The sequence below is a fragment of the Prionailurus bengalensis genome, chromosome B4 (assembly GCF_016509475.1).
Source record: "Prionailurus bengalensis isolate Pbe53 chromosome B4, Fcat_Pben_1.1_paternal_pri, whole genome shotgun sequence".
Classification (NCBI taxonomy): Eukaryota; Metazoa; Chordata; class Mammalia; order Carnivora; family Felidae; genus Prionailurus; species Prionailurus bengalensis.
The window spans coordinates 82,052,487-82,076,228 of record NC_057358.1 but is presented as its reverse complement, the minus strand read 5'-3'; the positions used below and the strand labels follow the sequence as shown (position 1 = coordinate 82,076,228).

The following is a 23,742-nucleotide window of genomic DNA, read 5'->3' as shown; positions in this document are numbered from 1 at the left end:
TCACCCACACTCCTGGTATATTTCTGGGTAGTGTTGGAAGCCCACAGGTGGGTCCAGGTCCCCGTGGCCAGGGGCCAGGGGCACCGGCAACCCACTGGCACCCTGGCCTCTCTGTCTCCCGGCACCAGGCCTATGATCCCACTGGTGCTTGGCCACGCTGACTTCTGGCCAAAGCGCCTGCCACGTTGAGGACAGAAGTAGGGGTGGTCCGCTGTGGGTCCACCGATGCGCTGCCATTTCTGAGCTCTGAAGAAGCAGCGCCCGCAGTCTGGGCATGGGTAGGGCTTCTCTCCGGTGTGCGTGCGCACGTGACGCCGAAGGTCTGACGCATGGGCAGTGGCGCGGCCACAGTCCTCGCACTGGAAGGGAGTCTTGCTGCCGTGGTCCCGCTGGTGCTTGGAGCTGGCAGAGCTCCGGCTAAAGCAGCGGCCACAGTCATCACGGCGGCAGGGCTTCTGGTCAGCATGGACCCGTAGGTGAGTGGTGAGGGCTGAGCGCTGGGGGAAGCCCGGCCACGGTCCAGGCAGCGGCAGGACGGCTCTCGCCATAGCTGGCCCGGTGCTTGCTCGGAGAGGAGAAAGGGCCAAAACCCTTGCCACAGTCAGGGCTACAGAAAGGCTTCTCGCCCGTGTGGGTGCACAGGTGCGCCACCAGGGCCGAGCGCCAGGCAAAACTCCTTCCGCTCATGTAGCAACCGTGACACTGGCCTGCTCTGGGGACGGGGTGGGCACAGAGTGGGGGGTGAGCTCGGCGGGTTGCCTTGGATGGTCGCTCCAAGCTCTAAGGGAGTCCAGCAGAAGGGTGTTTCAGAGCCTTCAGCCCAGGAGGCTGAGCTTCCACAGAAAGGATCTTCTCCGGTGCCTCAGTCCTTTCTCTTTGTCCTTTCCCGTCCTTTTCTGGAATCTGAGTCTGTTTCTGTCAGACACTCTTCCACCTCCGGACCCCGGGCATCAGGGCCCCACAGGTCGGCCCCTTCCTCCACCCAGATGAGGGCTGGCTTAGTGCCTCGGAACCCTGGGAGAACGCAAACGCCATGCGGAGGCCGTCCCCTGCTGTCCCGACTTCCTGACCTGGGGCCTCTCACTGCGGGTGCCAGCCCGAGTGTGGGCGGGGTGGGCCGGGAGGTGGCCCAGGTGAGTAGGCGGGACTTCACCGAGTGCGCCCAGATGACTGTAGGTGTCCGGCACCACCTCCAGCTACAGGCCCTCTGAGCAGGCCGCAGACACCCCCACTCCTACAGCGAGAAGTACACGGCCACGTCTGCTAAGCCTACGGCGCTTGGGCTCGTCTGCTCCCAGAGGCCCCTTCCAGTTCCCACGCAGGGAGCTGGGCCAGAGCCGACGCTTTGGCAAGTGCAGCCCGGTTCCGGGAGCCTCCTGTACCAGAGGATGCCCCCCCCCCCGGGGCCCGGGCCGGGTTCGCAAGGCCAGGAGCAAGGCAGCCGGCCCCTCCAGGAACCACCAGGATGGCCAAAAGACCAAGAGCTGCTAGCAGAAGGGACACGGACAGTCACTATGTTATACATTAGGTCTTCAGACCTTATTCATCTTATAACTGAAAGCTTGTACACTTCTACCAACCTCTCCCTATTTACCCCCACCCAGCCCATGGTAACCACCATTCTACTCTGTTTCCTTGAGTTTGACTTTTTATTTAGATCCTACATATAAAAGATACCATACAGTATTTGTCTTTGTCTGGCTCATTTCACATAGTATAATGGCCTCCAAGTTCATCTATGTCATTGCAAGTGGCAGGACTGCCTTCTTTTTTGAGGCCGAATAATAGTCCATTATATATATTACATTTTCTTTATCCATTCATCCATTGATGGCCAACTAGGTTGTTTCCATACCTTGAATACTGTGAATAATGTTGTAATGAACATGGGAGTGCAGGGATCTCTTTGAGATAATGATTTTGTTTCCCTTGGATATATACCCAGAAGTGGGATTGCTGGATCATATGGTAGTTCTATTTTTAATTTCTTGAGGAACCTCTACACTGTTTTCCATAGTGGCTGTGCAAATTTACATTTCTGTCAACAGTGCACAATGGTTCTCTTTTCTCCACATTCTCACCAGTACTTGTTACCTCTTGTCTTGTTGATAGTAGACATCCTGACAGGTGTGAGATGACATATCATTGTGGTTTTGATTTACATTTACTTGATGATTAGTGATGTTGGCATCTTTTCATGTATTTGTTTGGCATATGTATGTCTTCTTTGAAAAAATGTCTATCAGGTGCTCAGACCCCTTTCTCATACTGATCCCTGGGGTATGATAGTTACCTATAAAGGTTTCTAGGGCAGTTCTGGCAAGAAATGAAATACTGTGAGGCTTATTGCACCCAGTTTTTGATAAGGAAGATAAACTTCACAGATATTAACTATTGGCCTAGGGCCATGGTGAGAACCTAAAAAATAAGTGGAAGCTTCTTGAATGTTTCCTTGCCTTGATCAGATTCTCTGAGGCTCTTAGGTGTGTTGTTTTATTGAGTAGAAAGGAGGTTTTTCTTTGGAGAAATCTATGGAATTCTTATGAGGGATTTTCTCTCCTTTTAATTGGAGACCAATGACCCAAGACCCCCCCCCCCCTTGGTCCCTTTCACTGCTCTTTAAATATGGGGGATACCTACATTGTGGGGTGTGCCAGATGATTCACTGCAGTAGATATGAGAGCCTTCTAGTCACAACATTTCATAAAATCTAAGGTGCAATTTAGTGTGAGACACACTATTATTTTATGTGCCATTAAGAAGGAAAGATGCTTCCCCAACTAGACAATGACCCCATGCTAAAATGCCATTGATCATGAGATGCTTTCTAGTTTTAGAGATGTTGAAATGTATATCTTAAAGTTGCTAAACTATGGAATTTATTTTTAGCTCATTAGAAAAGTCTGTTTCTCCAGAAAAACGTTGTAAGACCAATGTCTAAGAGGTTACCACCTATGTTTTCTTTTAGGAGTTTTATGGTTTCAGGTCTTACTCGAGACTAATATAACATTGCCAGGCAACTATACTTCATGAAAAAAAAAAGTTCTGTCTATGTTTTAAAACATAAACTATACACTTATGTATCTGTATATGTAAATAATTTAAAAATTAATTAACATACACATATATTGGTGATACTTCCTCAGCTTCATTTAAAAGTTTTCACTGATGGGATATATGATTAGAAAAGTTTAGAAAATTTTTGCCTAGGGACCTGTTGCCTATCTCCTCTCCCACAGGCAGCCAGTGTTTGCAAAGAGGCTCATTTTCTTTCTGGAGAGGACTATCCTCTAGCTTTATTTTTTTAATTTTTTTTTATTTTTAAGTTTCTTAACCTGTTGTTTTCTGAGAATGAGCACAAGAAAGCTCATAGGAGCAGTAGCCAATTTGCCTAGTAATTCAGAAACCTTGGTCTTGGGTCATTTTGGGGCTCTGACAAGGGAAACTATGCTCTGTGGCTCCCTCCTTTTCTGCACAGTGACTGGTTATCTGAGAAGTGGCCTCAGGAACTCACCAGCCCAGGGACAACACAAGCTTGTCAGGTCTCTGAGGATCCCCCAAAGAGGGAGCAGGGAGTGTACAGTCTGGCAAGTCCTCTGTGGTTTCATGAAAAGAGCTCAGACTTGCAGCGAAATGTGGAGGCAACTCTGCACAAATAGTCACAGGATTACATTTCCATAGAAATCTTTTCTTGACCCATTCTTCTTTTTTATCTAGCCTTTTCTTCCCTTACGGCAGCAACAATCCTAAAAAATAGCTATCCAAAGACAAAATTCTGTTACTTAGTCAACATCCAAATCATGCAGCAGAAGGGTCAGGGAAAGTCTGAGGTGGGGCTGGAAGCTTCCCCCTTGTGCTATGGTCCATGGTTCCTTCTGGAATCTAAGGTTCTGAAGTTTTAGGTCATGTGAGAGGCTCTGAACAGGTTCCATTCAATGAAAAGAGACATTTGCTTTATAGACTCTTCTATTGCAGACTCAGGGGATCAGTGCTGGGAAAAAACCAAGTGGTACTCAGGGGAATTTGTAATCAGAATTCACTAATTTACTCAGGATATAGTTGTTCTGGCCACAAATTGTAAGCAGGACAATTTGTCAAAAATCCCCCGAGAAGATGACAAAATACTTACCTAAGAGCTTGCTTCCTAATGAATGTGTGTCCCTATCAGTTGTTGATAATGTAGTTGGTAATAACTGTTAGTAGTTTTTTTTAATTTAGCTTAAAATTTTAATTCCAGTATAGTTAACATACAGTGTTATATTCATTTCAGGTGTTCAATATAGTGATCCAACAGTCCTGTACAGTTTTCCATGCTTATCATTATAAGTGTACTTTTAATTCCCATCGGCTATTTCACCATCTCCCCCCCCCCCCGATAACCCTCTGTTCTCTATAGTTAAGAGTCTGTTTTCTCTGTTTATAAATTTTTTTGAGAACTGATAAGTAGGTCAAAAGGTATCAGACAACTTTGTCATCCTTATAATTTTGGCTAGCCCTGAAGCATAGCCATATATGTCCAGCCTGATCACAATATTCATTTTATTTTAAATTGTATTGCTCAAATATTATGCTCAGACATGGCATTAAATAAGGGTACTTTTTCATGATGTGGACATGGTATGCCTCTGTATCAGACATCAGAAGACTTTGAATCTAGTCTAGTTCTGGTATTAACACTGAGACCTTGGACAATTCTTTTCCCTCTCCTGAAATCTTAGTTTTTCAGTTTTTTTTTTTTACTGAATTTTTATTTGTGAGGATTTATTTTATTATTATTTTTAAATATAAGTTATTGTCAAGTTAGCTAACATACAATGTATATATACATACATTGTATATATACATACATAACATACAATGTATATATATGGTTTTGAGGGTAGATTCCCATGATTCATTGATTACATACAATACCCAGTGCTCATCCCAACAAGTGCCCTCCTCCATGCCCATCACCCATTTCCCCCTTCCCTTGCCTCTCACCCCCCATCAACCCTCAGTCTGTTCTCTGTATTTAAGAGTCTTTTATGGTTTGCCTCCCTCTCTATTTGAAACTATTTTTTCTCCTTCCCTTCTCCCATGGTCTTCTGTTAAGTTTCTCAAGTTCCACCTATGAGTGAAAACATATGATATCTGTCTTTCTGTGACTGACTTATTTCACTTAGCATAATACACTCCAGTGCCATCCACGTTGTTGCAAATGGCAGGATTTCATTCTTTCTCATTGCCAAGTCGTATTCCATTGTATGTAAAACCACATCTTCTTTATCCATTCATCAGTTGATGGACATTTGGTCTCTTTCCATAATTTGGCTGTTGTTGAAAGTGCTGCTGTAAACATTGGGGTACAAGTGCTCCTATGAATCAGCACTCCTGTGTCCTTTGAATAAATTCCTAGAAGTGCAGTTGCTCATTTGTAGGATAATTTTATTTTTAATTTTTTGAGAAACCTTCATACTGTTTTCCAGAGTGGCTGCACCAATTTGCATTTTCACCAACAGTGCAGGAGGGTTCCTGTTTCTCCACATCCTCACCAGCAACTGTTGTTTCCTGAATTGTTAATTTTAGCCACTCTGAGTGGTGTAAAGTGGTATCTCAGTGTGGTTTTGATTTGTATTTCCCTGATGATGAGTCATGTTGAGCAGCTTTTCATTTGTCTGTTGGCCATCTGGATGTCTTCTTTGGAAAAGTGTCTATTCATGTCCTCTGCCCATTTCTTGTGTTTTGGGTGTTGACTTTGGTAAGTTCTTTATAGATTTTGGGTTTAGTTTTTCAGTTTTTACCAACAATTTCTAGCTGTTAAGATCATGAATATGTGTCTATATATTAGATGTCTTTTGATTTGTCTTAATTTCGTTGTTTTCAAGCTTTGAGAAGCTTCCCAATATTTCTCATATTCTAGAATATTGTGAACAGGTTTCTGTTCACCTTTTCTATACCCTTCATGATTCCATCTGAAATTCCAGTTTCCTTTTTGCCTGCTCACCCTGAAGCTGTGTCTAGCTTCTAGGGAACTAATGGAAGTGCCCTCAAGGAAGGCATGGGAATTCATTAATAAGTCTCTGTAGCTACAAAAAAAGACCTGTTGTCTTTGCGTTAGGGAGATGGCTTCAGGGATCTTCTTTGGGGGGTTAGCTAGATGTCTTCTTGGTTCATACAGAAAGAAGCCAGAGAAGCCTAGATCAAATCTTGGGTAGTTTCATTATACACATTTGCTGATTAGTACTCAGTGATGACTCAAGGGAACCGTATGCAGATCTCCAGAGAACTTACACAGCTGTCTTGTCTCTGGTACTCTTTCTTGTAAACTCCAGTAATTGCTCATTGTTAATGTATAGAAATATAGTTGATTTTTATATGTTTACTTGCACTTTGTGATCTTGCTAAATTCACTTATTAGTTCCAGTAGCCTTTGTAGAATCTTTGGAATTTTGTGTTGATGATCATGCAGTCTACAAATAAGACAGTTTTATTTCTTTCTTTCCAATATTTTTTCATGTCTTATTCCACTTTTATAAGTGGACTTCTATAACAGTGTTGAATATGAGTAGTGACAGTGGACATTGCCTTGTTCCCAATCTTAGGTGAAAGACATTTAGTTTTTCCCATTAAGATTAATGTTAGTTGTTGTTTTTTCATGGAGGCCTTATATTAAGTTGAAAAATTTACTTCTCTTTCTAATTTTCTAGGAGTTAAAAAAATCATGAATGTATGTTGAATTTTAACTATGCATTTTCTGCATATACTGAGATAATCATATATTTTAAACATTTTTTTGTTGATATAGTAAATTGTATTGATGGATTATGTTTATTTCATTTTAAAATTATTTAATCCTTCCATGAAATTTAAACTTTTCATTTAATTTGAGGCTTAAAAAAGCCTTATTGAAGTACAGTTGCTAAAAAAATTACACACATTTCTAGAAAGAAGTTGTTATGGCCTATGTCAAAGAAATTACTGCTGTGTTTTCTTCTAGAATTTTTATGGTTTCATGTTTCACATTTAGGTCTTTAATCCATTTTGAAATTATTTTTGTGTATGGTGTAAGAAAGTGGTCCATTTTAATTTTTTTGCCTGTTGCTGTCCAGTTTTCCCAATACCATTTGTTGAAGAGACATTTTCCCCCATTGGATATTCTTTCCTGCTTTGTCAAAGATTAATTGACCATAGAGTTGTGGGTTTATTTCTGGGTTTTCTATTCTGTTGTATTGATCTATTGTTCCTATTTTGTGCCAGTGCCATACTGTTTTGATTATGACAGCTTTGTTTCATTCTTTTTATTTTTTAAGTTTATTTATTTTTGAGAAAGATTGTGCATGCGGGTGTGGGAGGGTCAGAGAGAGAGATCAGGAGACAGAGAATCCCAAGCAGGCTCCACACTGTCAGCACAGAGCCCAACGTGGGGCCCAAACCCATGAACTGTGAGATCATGACCTGAGCTGAAATCAAGAGTCAGACACTTAACTGACTGAGCCATCCAGGTACCCCAATTATGATAGGTTTGTAATATAACTTGAAGTCCAGAATTGTTATGCCTCCATATCTGTTTTTCTAAGTGTGGTTTGGCTCTTTGGGGTCTTTTGTGGTTCCATACAAATTTTAGAATTGTTTGTTCTACCTCTGAGAAAAATACTTCTGGTATTTTTATAGGGATTGCATTAAGTGTATAGATTGCTTTGGGTAGTATAGACATTTTAACAATATTTGTTCTTCTAATCCATGAGCATGGAATGTCTTTCCATTTCTTTGTGTCATCTTCAATCTTTCATCCATGTTTTATAGTTTTCAGAGTACAGGTCTTTAACCTCTTTCATTAGGTTTATTGCTAGGTATCTTATTTTTGTTGCAATTGTAAGTGGGATTGATACCTTGATTTCTTGTTCTGCCACTTTATTATTGGTGTATAAAAGTGCAACAGATTTCTGTATGTTGATTTTGTATCTTATGACTTTGCCCAATTCATTTATGAGTTCCAGCAGTTTTTTGGTGGATTCTTTAGGGTTTTCTATAGATAGTATCATGTTATCTGTCAATACTTCTTCTTTGCTGATTTGGATACCTTTATTAGTTTTTGTTGTCTTATTGCTATGGCTGTGGCTTCCAGTACTATGTTGGATACAAGTGTTGAGAGTGGACATACTTGTCTTGTTCCTGACCTTAGGAGAAAAGCTCTCAGTTTTTCCACATTTAGGATGATGTTGACTGTGTGTTTTTCTTATAAGGTCTTTATTATGTTGAGGTATGTTTCCTCTAAATCCTACTTTGTTGAGGGTTTTTTTTAACCATGAATGGATGTTGTACTTTGTCAAATGCTTTTTCTGCATCTATTGAGAGGATCATATGGTTCTCAACCTTTCTTATACTAATGTGATGTATCACATTGATAGATTTACAAATGTTTTTATTTTTTTAATTTATTTTTATTTTTTTAGCATGTGAAAAGTATTTTGTTTATCTTTTTATTTTTTTTCAATATGTGAAGTTTAGTGTCAAATTGGTTTCCATTCAACACCCAGTGCTCATCCCAAAAGGTGCCCTCCTCAATACCCATCACCCACCCTCCCCTCCCTCCCACCTGCCATCAACACTCAGTTTGTTCTCAGTTTTTTTTTTTTTAATTTCTGATATTTTCAACGTTTATTTATTTTTGGGACAGAGAGAGACAGAGCATGAACGGGCGAGGGGCAGAGAGAGAGGGAGACACAGAATCAGAAACAGTCTCCAGGCTCTGAGCCATCAGCCCAGAGCCTGACGCGGGGCTCGAACTCACGGACCGCGAGATCGTGACCTGGCTGAAGTCGGACGCTTAACTGACTGCGCCACCCAGGCGCCCCTGTTCTCAGTTTTTAAGAGTCTCTTATGCTTTGGCTCTCTTCCACTCTAACCTCTTTTTTTTTTTTTTTCCTTCCCCTCTCCCATGGGTTTCTGTTAAGTTTCTCAGGATCCACATAAGAGTGAAAACATATGGTATCTGTCTTTCTCTGTATGGCTTATTTCACTTAGCATCACATTCTTCAGTTCCATCCATGTTGCTACAAAGGGCCATATTTCTTTTTTTTATTTCTTTTTATTTCTTTTTATTTTTTTTAATATATGAAATTTATTGTCAAATTGGTTTCCATACAACACCCAGTGCTCATCCCAAAGGGTGCCCTCCTCAATACCCATCACCCGCCCTCCCCTCCCTCCCACCCCCCACCAACCCTCAGTTTGTTCTCAGTTTTTAACAGTCTCTTATGTTTTGGCTCTCTCCCACTCTAACCTCTTTTTTTTTTTTTCCTTCCCCTCCCCCATGGGTTTCTGTTAAGTTTCTCAGGATCCACATAAGAGTGAAACCATATGGTATCTGTCTTTCTCTGTATGGCTTATTTCACTTAGCATCACACTCTTCAGTTCCATCCACGTTGCTACAAAGGGCCATATTTCACTCTTTCTCATTGCCATGTAGTATTCCATTGTGTATATAAACCACAATTTCTTTATCCATTCATCAGTTGATGGACATTTAGGCTCTTTCCATAATTTGGCTATTGTTGAGAGTGCTGCTATAAACATTGGGGTACAAGTGCCCCTATGCATCAGTACTCCTGTATCCCTTGGATAAATTCCTAGCAGTGCTATTTCTGGGTCATAGGGTAGGTCTATTTTTAATTTTCTGAGGAACCTCCACACTACTTTCCAGAGCGGCTGCGTCAATTTGCATTCCCACCAACAGTGCAAGAGGGTTCCCGTTTCTCCACATCCTCTCCAGCATCTATAGTCTCCTGATTTGTTCATTTTGGCCACTCTGACTGGAGTGAGGTGATATCTGAGTGTGGTTTTGATTTGTATTTCCCTGATAAGGAGCGACGTTGAGCATCTTTTCATGTGCCTGTTGGCCATCGGATGTCTTCTTTAGAGAAGTGTGTATTCTTATTTTCTGTCCATTTCTTCACTGGGTTATTTGTTTTTTGGGTGTGAGTTTGGTGAGCTCTTTATAGATTTTGGATACTAGCCCTTTGTCCGATATGTCATTTGCGAATATCTTTTCCCATTCCGTTGGTTGCCTTTTAGTTTTGTTGGTTGTTTCCTTTGCTGTGCAGAAGCTTTTTATCTTCATAAGGTCCCAGTAATTCACTTTTGCTTTTAATTCCCTTGCCAAAGGGCCATATTTCATTCTTTCTCATTGCTACGTAGTACTCCATTGTGTATATAAACCACAATTTCTTTATCCATTCATCAGTTGATGGGCATTTAGGCTCTTTCCATAATTTGGCTATTGTTGAGAGTGCTGCTATAAACATTGGGGTACAAGTGCCCCTTATGCATCAGTACTGTATCCCTTGGGTAAATTCCTAGCAGTGCTATTGCTGGGTCATAGGGTAGGTGTATTTTTAATTTTTTGAAGAACCTCCACACTGTTTCCAGAGTGGCTGCACCAATTTGCATTCCCACCAACAGTGCAAGAGGGTTCCTGTTTCTCCACATCCTCTCCAGCATCTATAATCTCCTGATTTGTTCATTTTGGCCACTCTGACTGGAGTGAGGTGATATCTGAGTGTGGTTTTGATTTGTATTTCCCTAATGAGGAGCGACGTTGAGCATCTTTTCATGTGCCTGTTGGCCATCCGGATGTCTTCTTTAGAGAAGTGTGTATTCATGTTTTCTGCCCATTTCTTCACTGGGTTATTTGTTTTTTGGGTGTGAGTTTGGTGAGCTCTTTATAGATTTTGGATACTAGCCCTTTGTCTGATATGTCATTTGCGAATATCTTTTCCCATTCCGTTGGTTGCCTTTTAGTTTTGTTGGTTGTTTCCTTTGCTGTGCAGAAGCTTTTTATCTTCATAAAGACCCAGTAGTTCATTTTTGCTTTTAATTCCCTTGCCTTTGGGGATGTGTCAAGTAAGAAATTGCTACGGCTGAGGTCAGAGAGGTCTTTTCCTGCTTTCTCTTCTAGGGTTTTGATGGTTTCCTGTCTCACATTCAGGTCCTTTATCCATTTTGAGTTTATTTTTGTGAGTGGTGTGAGAAAGTGGTCTAGTTTCAATCTTCTGCATGTTGCTGTCCAGTTCTCCCAGCACCATTTGTTAAAGAGGCTGTCTTTTTTCCATTGGATGTTCTTTCCTGCTTTGTCAAAGATGAGTTGGCCATACGTTTGTGGGTCTAGTTCTGGGGTTTCTATTCTATTCCATTGGTCTATGTGTCTGTTTTTGTGCCATACATATGTTTTTCAAAAAAATTAAAATTTTTTTTTAATGTTTATTTATTTTTGAGACAGAGAGAGACAGAGCATGAAGGGGGAGGGGCAGAGAGAGAGGGAGACACAGAATCTGAAACAGGCTCCAGGCTCCTAGCTGTCAGCACAGAGCCCCACGTGGGGCTTGAACTCACGGACTGTGAGATCATGACCTGAGCCGAAGTCAGATGCTTAACCGACTGAGCCACCCAGGTGCCCCTAAAATTTTTTGTTAATGTTTATTTATTTTTGAAGGAGAGAGAGACAGAGAGCGAGTAGGGGAAGGGCAGAGAGAGAGGGAGAGACAGAATCCGAAGCAGGCTCCAGACTTTTGAGCTGTCAGCACAGAGCCTGATGCAGGACTTGAACTCATGAGCTGTAAGATCATGACCTGAGCTGAAGTCAGATGCTTAACTGACTGAGCGACCCAGGAATCCCTGATTGACAAGTATTGAACCACATGTGCAACCCAGGAATAAATCCCGCTTGATTGTAGTGAATGATTTAAAAAAAAAATTATTTAAAAATATTTTCATGTTTATTTATTTATTTTGAGAGAGGGAGAGAGAGAGAGAGGGAAAGAAAGAGAAATAGTGCACACATGTGTGAGCATGGGAGAGGAATAGAGAGAGGGGGAGAGAGAATCCCAAGTAGGCTCTGCTGTGTCAGCACAGAGCCAGATGTGGGGCTTGATCTCACAAATCATGAGATCATGACCTGAACTGAAAACAAGAGTCAGACATTCAACTGATCGAGCCCCTCAGGTGCCCTGAATGATATATTTAATGTGTTGTTGCATTAGGTTTGCTAGTATTTTGTTGAGGATTTTTTGCATCTGTGTTTATCAGAGATATTGTCCTGTAGTTTTCCTTTCTTGTGGTGTCTTTATCAGGTTTTGGAATCAGGGTAATGCTGGCCTCATAGAATGATTTTGAAACTTTTCCTTCCTCTTGCATTTTTTGGAATAGTTTGAGAAGAATAGGTATTAACTTTTCTTTAAATGTTGGTAGAATTCACCAGTGAAACCATCTGGCCTTGGACTTTTGTTTGTCAGGTTTTTTTTAATTACTGATTCAATTTCTCTCCTGGTTATTGGTCTGTTCAAATTTTCTGTTTCTTCCCTTTTCAGCTTTTTTCATATGGTTCTAGGAATTTGTCCATTTTTTCCAGGTTGTTCAATTTGTTAACATACATTTTTTCGTAATATTGTCTTATAATTGTTTGTATTTCTGTGTTGTTGGTTGTGATTTCTCCTGTCTCATTTGTGATTTTATTTATTTGGGTCTTTTCTCTATTCTTTTAGATGAGTCTGGCTAGAGTTTTGTCAGTTTTATTATTTTTTTCAAAGAACCAGGTCCTGGTTTCATTGATCTGTTCTATTGTTCTTTAGTTTCTATATAATTTATTTCTGCTCTAATTTTGAATATTTCCATATTTATGCTGGCTTAAGGCTTAATTTGTTCATTTTCTGCCTCCTTTAGGTGTAAGGTTAGGTTGTGTATTTGAGATTTTTCTTGCTTCTTGAGGTAGGACTGTATTGTTATATACTTCCCTCTTAGGATCACTTTTGCTGCATCCCAAAAGTTTGGACTATTGTGTTTTCATTTTCATATGTTTCCATGTATTCTTTTTATTTCCTCTTTGATTTCCTGGTTGATCCATTTATAGTTTAGTAGCATGTTTTATTTATTCATTTAAAATTTATTTATTTATTTATTTTGAGAGAGGTGGGGGGAAGGGCAGAGAGAGAGGCAGAGAGAGAGTCCCAAGCAGGCTCTACGCTGTCATCCCAGAGCCTGATGCAGGACTCAGTCTCACAGACCATGAGATCATGACCTGAGCTGAAATAAAGAATTGGATGCTCAACTGACTTACCCACCTAGGTGCCCTGACACCCACTCTCTTTTGATTGGAGCATTTAGTCCATTACATTCAAAGTAATAAATACAAAGTATGTATTTATTGCTATTTTATTACTTGTTTTTCCATTGTTTCTGGAGATTTCCTCTGATCCTTTCTTGTCTTTGTTGCTTTTGGTCTCTCCTTTGCACTCAAAAAGTACCCTTTACTATTGCAGGGCTGGTTTAGTGGTCATGAAGTCCTTTAGTTTTTGTTTGTCTGGGAAACTCTTTATCTCTCCTATTCTGAATGATAGCCTTGCCTGATTGCATATTCTTGGCTGCAGTTTTTTCTCATTCAGCACTTTGAATATATCATGCCACTCCCTTCTAGCTTGCCAAGTTTCTGTTGAGAAATCTCCAGCTAGCCTTACGGATTTTCCCTGATAAGTTAATGACTTCTTCTGTCTTGCTGCTTTTAAGATTTTTTTCTTTATCACTATATTTTGCAAATGTAATTACAGTATTTCTTGATGTTGGCCTACTTTGTTGATTTTGATGGGAGTTCTCTGTGCCTCTTGGATCTGGATGTCTGCTTCCTCCCCCAGTTTAGGGAAGTTTTCTGCTATTATTTCTTCAAATAAATTTTCTGTCCCCTTTTCTCTCCTTTCTTCTGGGACTATAATACTAATGTTATTACGTTTGACAGAGTCAGTGAGTTCCCTAATTCTATTCTTGTGTTGCATAATTCTTCTTTCTGTCTTTGATTCAGCTTCCTTGTATTCCATTATTTTGTCTTCTAGGTCACTAGTTCATTCCTCTCCTTCTTCCAGTCTGTTGTTCATTGCATCAAGCCTATTTCCAATCTCATAGATTGCATTCTTCTTCTCTGATTCTTTTTTACCTCTTTTATGTTACTGATGTCTTCTATTCTTTTCTCAAGCTTGGTGAGTATCCTTATGATAATTGCTTTAAGTTCTCCATCAACCTTCTGGCCATGGCTTTATCTTGTTCTTTGACCTAGGATAATTTCCTCCATCTTGGAATTTTGTCTAAGACTCTGTCTTCTTTTGTATGTGAGAAAAGCCAGTTAGGTCTCCTGCTCCTGAAAGTAATGGCTTTATGAAGAAGAGTTAATGTAGTGCTCAGGGTCTGGTGCTTTAGGGAGTATCTCCAGTGTGTGGTGCATTGCTCTGCTGTTGTGTTTGGCTGCTCTATCCTTCAGGCTGGTTATCTACAGAGGCTCTCCATGCCTGCTATGGGCAGTGTTTGGTCCCTGGCCTGAATGTGGTGAGTTCTAACTAGGTGTATTCTGCTCTTCTTGTGTAATGAGAACTGACACCAACTGTACCAGAACTGAGGCCCTGCAGAACTCTCTGGTTGCGAAACATGGCATGTGCAGGGATATGTGCTGGTCTTTTGAGAGAGAGCCCTCTGTACTAGGGCTGAGGCAAGATTCAGTGAGAAGGGCAGTCCCACCAGAGTACAGGCGGTGGAGCTTGGTGTAAGCAAGTTAGGTAGCCAGTGTCCAGGCTGAGCTGCTTCCCTCAGGTGACTCTGTGTTTATGCTAAAGGGTGGGGGAGGGAAATGGTGCCAGCCAATCCTTTGTCCTTAGAGAGGCATCTCCATAAACCTGCCTCTCAGGGACATGCTTCAAGAAGAGTGAATAATGCTCCCTACCTGCCCCCCCTCCCCCCCCCCCCCCCCCCCCCCCGCCTCCGGCTGTATGCCCCAGGCATTTGTCAGATCACTATTTCTATGCTGTCTGCTCCCAGGTTGTTTGCCTGCCTTCTCTCCAGGAGTAGGGTAGTGCCTTCCTGGCTCTATCCCAGGCAAGTCCACAGACCTTTAAAACTCCAGTGTTTGAGTCCTGGTGGTTGCAAGAACTCGCAATTCAACCCCTCGTTTTCTAAGCCAGTGACTTTGGGGAAAAGTTCTTGTTTTCCTCTGTGTGCTCCTCTCTCTCTGTCTCACCCTTCTCTGCGACCATGGCTCCCTCTCCTCCACAGCACCCACAATCCATTTCTCCCCTAAACCATGTCTCTGGACCTCCTATCTTCTTTGACGTGGCCTCTTCTTTCCCTTCAGTTGTGGAGTTTGTTCTGTCAGTCTTCAAGTGGATTTCTGGGGGATTTAGGATGATTTGATAGTTATGTAGTTGTCTAGGAGCCTAGGGTCCTCTTACTCTTCCATCATCTTGAAAATCCTGAGTCAGCCTTTCTCTCTCTCTTTCTTTCTTTTTTTTTTTTTTGTTGTTTCTGAGTATTTCTTTTAAAAGTGTTTTCAAATTTGTTCTTAGTGTGGCAAACAGTTTGAGGTATTCTTTTATTTTACCATCACATTTAAATGTCTGATTTCTTAAGGTATAGATTTTCCTTATTGATCCCATTTCATCATACTTAGAAATCTCCATCCTTTTGTATTATAGGAAATACATTATTATTTCCTTTTCTTCCCACCCCTTCTCTTTACCGGTAACTCTTATTATATAGATTTATCTGGGCAGCTGCACTTGTCTTTTGGTGCCTGTATATCTAACCACCTATCTTTCTAATGTCTTCATTGCTTTCTGTTATCTATCTAATGTCTTTATTGTTTTTTGTTGCCTAATGGGATACATTATCAGATCTGATCTAGGTCACTATTTTTATTTTGATTTTCTCTCTCCAAGTATAAGCTTCATTAAAAAAATGTTTGTTTATTTTGAGAGAGAGTCTGATTGGGGTAGAGGCAGAGATTGGGAGAGAGAACTTCAAGCAGGCTGTGTGCTGACAGCAGTTCAGGGTTCAATCCCACATGAGATCATGACTTGAGCCAAAATCAAACATTGGATGCTTAACTGACTGAGCCACCCTGGTGCCCCAGCCTCATTGTTTTATTTGTTATTTCTTTTTTTTTTTTTAATTTAAATTTTATTTTTTAAATTTACATCCAAATTAGTTAGCATATAGTGCAACAATGATTTTAGGAGTAGATTCCTTAATGCCCCTTACCCATTTAGCTCATCAGCCATCCCACAGCGCCTCCAGTAACCCTCTGTTCTCCATATTTAAGAGTCTCTTATGTTTTGTCTCCCTCCCCGTTTTTACATTATTTTTGCTTCCTTCCCTTGTGTTTATCTGTTCTGTGTCTTAAAGTCCTCAATTGAGTGAAGTGATATGATATTTGTTTTTCTCTGTCTAACTAATTTCGCTTAGCATAGTACCCTCTAGTTATATCCACGTAGTTGCAAATGGCAAGATTTCATTCCTTTTGATTGCCCAGTAATACTCCATTGTATATATATACCACACATTTATCCATTCATTCATCGATGGACGTTTGGGCCCTTTCCATACTTTGGCTATTGTCAATAGCACTGCTATAAACATTGGGGTACATGTGCCGCTTCAAAACAACATACCTGTATCCCTTGGATAAATACCTAGTGCAATTGCTGGGTTGTAGGGTAGTTCTATTTTTACTTTTTTGAGGAACCTCCATATTGTTTTCCAGACTGGCTGCACCAGTTTGCATTCCCACCAGCAGTGCAAAAGAGATCCTCTTTCTCCACATCCTCACCAACATTTGTTGTTGCCTGAGTTGTTAATGTTAGCCATTCTGACAGGTGTGAGGTGGTATCTCATTGTGGTTTTGATTTGTATTTTTCCCTGATGATGAATGATGTTGAGCATTTTTTCATGTGTCGGTTGGTCATCTGGATGTCTTCTTTGGTGAAGTGTCTATTCATGTCTTTTGCCTATTTCTTCACTGGATTAATTTGTTTTTGGGCATTGAGTTTGATAAGTTCTTTATAGATTTTGGATACTAACCCTTTATCTGATATGTTGTTTGCAAATATCTTCTCCCATTCTGTTGGTTGCCTTTTAGTTTTGCTGATTGTTTCCTTGGCTTTGCAGAAGTTTTTATTTTGATGAGGTCCCAATAGTTCATTTTTCTTTTGTTTCCCTTGTCTCCGGAGACATGTTGAGTAAGAAGTTGCTGTGGCTGGGGTCAAAGAAGTTTTTGCCTGCTTTCTCCTCTAAGATTTTGATGGCTTCCTGTCTTATGTTTAGGTCTTTTATCCATTTTATTTTTGTGTATGGTGTAAGAAAGTGGTCCAGGTTCATTCTTCTGCATGTCTCTGTCCAGTTTTCCCAGCACCACTTGCTGAAGAGACTGTCTTTATTCCATTGGATATTCTTTACTGCTTTTTCAAAGATTAGTTGGCCATATGTTTGTGGGTCCATTTATGTGTTCTCTATTCTTTCCCATTGATCTGAGTGTCTGTTTTTGTGCCAGTACTATGCTGTCTTGATGATTACAGCTTTGTAATACAGCTTGAAATCTGGGATTGTGATGCCTCCTGCTTTGGTTTTCTTTTCAAGATTGCTTTGACTATTCAGGATCTTTTCTGGTTCCATACAAATTTTAGGATTTTTTGTTTTAGCTCTGTGAAGAATGCTGGTGTTATTTTGATAGGGATTGCATTGAATGTGTAGATTGTTTTGGGTAGTATCAACATTTTAACAATATTTGTTCTTCCTTTCCAGGAGCATGGAATATTTTTCCATTTTTTTGTGTCTTTTTTAATTTCTTTCATAAGCTTTCTATAGTTTTCAGTGTATAGATTTTTCATCTCTTTGGTTAGATTTATCCCTAGGTATTTTATGGTTTTTGGTTTATTTGTTTTTTCATTTGTTATGTTTTTCAGCAGTATTTTCACCTGGTTTTTTAAAAAATAATATTTTGTCCTTCATTGTGCCAGCATCATTCTTATATTTTTGAGGAAATTATACTTATTTCAAATTCTCCACTGTTTCTATTCCAGTAATTCTTCTTTGCATCGTATGTTGTATGGTGTGTAATCTTGCCCCTCTCCCCTAGTGGATATATTTCTAACATGGGTGGTGATTTTGGCTTCATTACATAAGTATAGACTTAGCTCTACTGTCTAGTAATGTATAGGAATAGAAGCTTAAGCCCTGATTTGTGACCTTCTGGATAAATTTAGAGAAATAACAAAGAAGATCCTTAGGCCAGATGGCCCAAGTATTATAGAACCGTTCTTACCTAACTTGCCATCTTAAAAAATACTTTTTTTTCTTTTGAATTTTATTTTAAATTCTTTGCAAGGGGCAGCTTTGGGAGAATACTACCTATTGAGATTTATAATCTGTGGTCCATAACATCTAGGGATGAAGGAATAGAGGATAGAGGAACCAATGCTGAAGTGTGGCAGGTCAGCTCTCATGTGTTTTTATTATTTCCTTGCTCTAACTCTACTCTAATGTTATCTGAGAATACTGGTAGCTAAAACTGTTTCTTTTGATTCTTGTGTCCAGTGGTGACAGGAGGGATAATGCCCACTAACTTATACATTTAGAAATTGAACATTCCAAAGTTTCAGCTGCAGAATTGATAAATGCATTCCTCTGTTTATCTATAGCTTGGATTACATTCCAAGTATGTGCTAGCATAAAGCCAGCTTAATGAACAGTTTCAGAAGAGCATGACTTGTCTTTTTTTTTTTTGACAAACTCATTTAGAAGGTAATATGTTTCTTCCCAAATTAATTTCTAAATGCTGATATGAAAGCCAAGTGAAACCCTGCTTAGTATTCTTAGACTTTGACTTAGACCAAGTACCCTCTTTCCTTATTTTGTATGGTTAGAGATATCCAGGGCACATCGAGTTGATGCAGCCAAGTCCTAATAATCTGTTGCCAGATGTTCTGCTTGGCTTTATCTGAAGTGTGGATAAGACCCTCATTGATCTGGCGGCTATCCTAGGATGCAACTGGACATAAGAGAAATGTAAATAAACTGGCCTTGCTGCAGAGGGATTACAGCTAGAATGGCCAACATTTATAAAGTCCCAGTTATATTAAACCTACCAATTTAATGTCTATTTTTACTAGTTAAGCCCCACTTTCTTGAGGAAGTGTCATTCACCATTATCATATTGTTATAATGGGTATCGCTTATTAAAACCTTAAGTATTGGCTTTTAAATGTTTTATGCCTATCATCTCATTTAATGCTCAAAACTATCATATACATTGGATATGGTTATTATCCACATTTTAGAGTTTAAGAAAAGTAAGCCTTAGGTCAAGTAACCATCCCAAGGAAACTCTTGTACAACATTGAGAATTTGGGATTTGAACCAAAGCCTATATTTTTGACCACTATATGGCATTGTCTTCCAATTTACCACGGATTTTGGTAGAAATGTGGATTTTCAGGAACTTAACAGTTAAAATGTGGCTATTTGATAACATTTCTATATGAGTTGATAGCTCAGTGAATTTGTGTTGGTTTGTAACCCTCTTGGGATATTCCTGGGTGAAATCTGAAGCTGGCCCCTGTACTCAGAAGGCAGGGAGAGACTGAAGAAAGAAGCAGGCCATTCCAGGTTGGCAGGTGGCAGTTTTAATGAGCAAAGGGAACTTGCATATGAGGCTTGTCTTGGGCGGCAGCAAGACTGTTGGATCCTCACAGCTGCCCATTACATCTTAAAAGTTTATAAAGAAGCTTTAATTGGGTTCTGTCACATATGACATACAGGTGTTCTCCACACCATGTCATTATCTCAAGGTTGTGTTCTTGGAGCAGCCTCTTGGGAAAGGCAAGTGGAGCCCACATTCCAAAGATAGGGGAGGGAGGGAGGAGACTCCAAGTATGGGTCCAGCTCACGAGTCAATCAGTGGTCATGTCTTTTTGATGATGCTTCCCAACAATTTGTAATAAATTAAAAGGCATCACTAATCACTGGCTTAGCCACCAAAGAAATCCAGATATTCAAAATAGCAATGGCTTTACATAAAAGACCTTTTATTCAAAATATGATGCACTCTTCAATATTTTCTGTGGTTCTGGAAATTTTCTCTCATAATGGGTCCAATACAGCTTGTTTCTTAAATTCCCAAGAAGCATCATTCCACTCAAGAATATTATCATATATTATCACATATAAAGCATGTGAACACACAAGATGATGTTTCACTTGTGCTTCAAACAGGAACCAGCATTCTACAGTGCATTAGGATATTACTAAAATATTTACAAGTACTCAGATTTTCAAAAATGTTTTTAGTTCCTTGGAAATTGAGGCCCTACCACCAACAATTCATATTCAAGTTGTTGTTACCTTAAATCCATGTGTAGAGTCCTTGGTAGGGTAGTCTAATCCCATTTTGTTGCTAACACTCATAATTTGAAACATTCTAAATATAAAACCATATTGCTACTTTATATTCATTTTCAGTTTATGACAGACATCCCTGGCTTATGATATGAACAAAAGCAAAAACTTGGGGAAAAGTTAAAAGAATGGAGTCATATCACAGAAGGTGTCTTTTCTTTTTCTTTAAAAAATTTTTTTTTTTAGCGTTTATTTATTTTTGAGAAGAGAGAGACAGAGCATGAGTGGGGGAGGAGAGAGAAAGAGGGAGTCACAGAATCTGAAACAGGCTCCAGGCTCTGAGCTGTCAGCACAGAGCCTGACGTGGGGCTGGAACTCATGGACCATGAGACCCGAGTTGAAGTCGGACGCTTAACTAACTGAACCACCCAGGCGTCCCTTCTTTTTTTTAATTGTTTTTTAAAATGTTTGTTTATTTGAGAGAGGGAGACAGACAGACAGAGTGTGAGCGGGGGAGGGGCAGAGAGAGAGACACACACACACATAGAATCTGAAGCAGGCTCCAGGCTCTGAGCTGTCACAGAGCCCAACGTGGGGGCTTAAACCCACAAACTGTGAGATCATGACCTGAGCCAAAATTGGATGCTTAACCTACTGAGTCACCGAGGCTCCCCAGTGTCTTTTCTAATATCTAACAAAAGTAAACAAAAAGATGAAAATAAAATTATAATAGAAAAAAAAATGACCAGAAACTACCAAAGAGAGAGGGTGGGAGATGTCAGCCATTAACTTGAAAAGATGTCAGTGCTATGAAAAACAACAATAGAGGCGCCTGGGTGGCTCAGTCGGTTAAGCGTCCGACTTCAGCCTGGGTCACGATCTCGCGGTCCGTGAGTTCGAGCCCCGCGTCGGGCTCTGGGCTGATGGCCAGAGCCTGGAGTCTGCTTCCGATTCTGTCTCCCTCTCTCTCTGCCCCTCCCCTGTTCATGCTCTGTCTCTCTCTGTCTCAAAAATAAATAAACGTTAAAAAAAAAATTAAAAACAACAACAACAACAACAACAACAATAGATCCTGCATAGAAGTGGGAGACTTTTAACCTTGGCTTTAGAAGCCTCTTCTAACCATAAGTTCTGGAAAGTGGATGTGTAAGTTGACAAAATCTTGAGATTTTTCACCTCATTTGGGGAAAAGTGGACCAAATGAACAAAATATTCATTTTATTTTCCTTTATGGAAGGATGAAAGTATGGCTACAGTTGAAAGATGAATGCGTAAGGGAGGAGAATCAAAATTATTAACACTTTGACAGAAGCACAGTACCCAGGGCTCCATGATGAAGAACAATACCAATGCTAGATTCCCTTCAAAATAATGCTGATAGTATAATTTCCTTTCTTAAAACTTCTCTTGACCCACCAATGTCAACTAACTCCCTAGTTTGTAATTAAATAATACCTTCATCATGGCCTCTCTTTCTTACTCTGAATTCTTATCTTTCCACTCTTCTAAATAGACAATATGTTTTGCCTTTTGACTTTCAAGTCATTTCTGGAAAATAGTTAATTCTCTCCAATTGTTCTTTGTTCTTTTTATGGATTCTCATTTATCTTTCTCTAATAGCACTTACTATGTTATATTTTATTTTTTTGTAAACTTATTATGTAAATTTAAAGTTTATACACATTTCTATCATACTGTGGATTCCTTGAAGTTAGGACATAGGCCTTTCATATTTTTATCCTCAAGGGCCAGTGCAGCAATTGAAACATAGTAGACACTCAATACATATTTACTAAGTGAAATATATTTTTCATTGAAATGTATTCTGAATTTTAAAGCTTCATAATCTTCTTGATGGTGTCCTTGAATGCTTGCTTCACTTGCTGATTTCTTAGAGTGTAAATGAAGGGGTTTAATAAGGGAGTAATTGAGGTAATGAGCACAGCTATTCCTTTGTTGAAAGCGCCTTCTTCTTTTGCTGATGGATTGATGTACATAAACATGCAGCTGCCATAAGAGAGGGAGATGACAATCATGTGGGAAGAACAAGTGGAAAAAGCCTTTGTCCTTTGCTGGGCAGAAGGGATCCTCAAAATGGTCTTGATAATGTATGTATAAGAAAATGTCACCAGCACCAGGGTAACCACCAGAGTCACAACCGCCACAAAGATGACCATCTGTTCTAGGAGGCTTGTGTCTGAGCAGGCAAGCTCCAGAAGGGGCCCATAGTCACAATAATAGTGATTCAGAACATTGGAGGCACAGAAATCCACCTGGCTCATCAAGGTGATTGGGGGTAAGATAGCTAGCAATCCCCCCAGCCAGGAGCAGAACACAAGTTGTATGCAGACTCTGTTGCTCATGATGGTCAGGTAATGCAGGGGTTTGCAGATGGCAACATAGCGGTCATAGGACATAGAAGCCAAGAGGTAAAACTCTGTTGCTCCAAGGAATATAGCAAAAAAATATTGAATGAAGCATCCAGCAAAACTGATGACTTTATTTCCTGTTGTCACACTGGTCAGAAATCTGGGAATAAAAATGGATGTGAAGGAAATTTCTAAGAAGGAGAAATTCCGGAGGAAGAAATACATGGGGGTCTGGAGGTGAGGGTGTACCTGAGTGAGAATGATGATGGTCAGATTTCCTAGGACACTTATCACATAAGTGAGGAGCAGAAAGATGAATATCACAATTTGGACCTCAGGTTGATTTGTGAAGCCCAACAGGATGAACTCACTAAACGTCCTATTTTTCATTGTTGACCCTTTGGAGATCTGAAGGAAAAAGGTGAGTGATGAAAAGTGAGGTTTCTCAGGGTAGGAGAGACAAAGCTGATTGTAATGATTCAAGTCATATATTACTGACTGTTCAATTGACCCCAAAGCAGTATCACATTGCAGTGGCCTTGGCTCCATGGAAGCCCCATATCTTCTATGTGAATGACCTCAATCCTAAAGTCTTTTAAATTCCCCAAGTTGATATATTCCTGGATACTTAACAGAATGTATTGCAGAATAATTACCTTTTTTCCCCCAAAAGAATAACATTTTCAACCTTTTAATCTCAAAATGTTTATGAAATCTCCACATTTAAGTTACTTTTCCCTATATGCTCTTGGTAAAAAAATTCTGTTTTCTGTGCTTCCCTTTCCTCTCCTTGTGCTCTTTCCCCTTCTCTGTACAATTTGATCCTCATCTCCATTACTGTCAAAATCTCTGACTTCCTTGTTTCAGCAACCAATAGGAAATTCTCCACATGGATATGGTGGAAGGTTTTGATGAATATGTGATTTATTCTGCACCCCTATTTCTTTTGAAGCATAATTTTGTAATAGACCTTTAAGACTTAAGATCTTTGGTTCAGTACTATCTTGTATTTTACTGTGAGCACTTTTGGTACATGAAGAGGCTCTGGTGTCAATAAGTCATATTAATTAGCATTTTCTTATTTGTTTCTCTGCCATGCTCAAAGTCTTGTAGGTAGATTTGGGATATATCTCTGAGAATAGACATCTCGAGATACCACAGGCAGCATCTCAGTGTGGCACATTTTGCCCAA

The 23,742-nt window shown here is 40.0% G+C and overlaps 1 protein-coding gene and 1 pseudogene across 1 annotated transcript; both read right to left on the bottom strand.

The window, feature by feature from the left end:
• LOC122473639 lies at positions 1-1,525 on the bottom strand (annotated as a pseudogene).
• Positions 1,526-22,013: 20,488 nt separating this feature from the next.
• Positions 22,014-22,940, bottom strand: LOC122473112 (olfactory receptor 6C4-like). Its single transcript, XM_043563252.1, has one exon. The coding sequence runs from the start codon at positions 22,938-22,940 to the stop codon at positions 22,014-22,016; it is 927 nt and encodes a 308-aa protein (XP_043419187.1).
• Between the last annotated feature and the right edge of the window lie 802 nt (positions 22,941-23,742).

Coding starts and splice junctions, on each gene's coding strand:
- LOC122473112 (XM_043563252.1), bottom strand. CDS start 22,940: ATGAAAAATAGGACGTTTAGTGAGTTCATCCTGTTGGGCTTCACAAAT.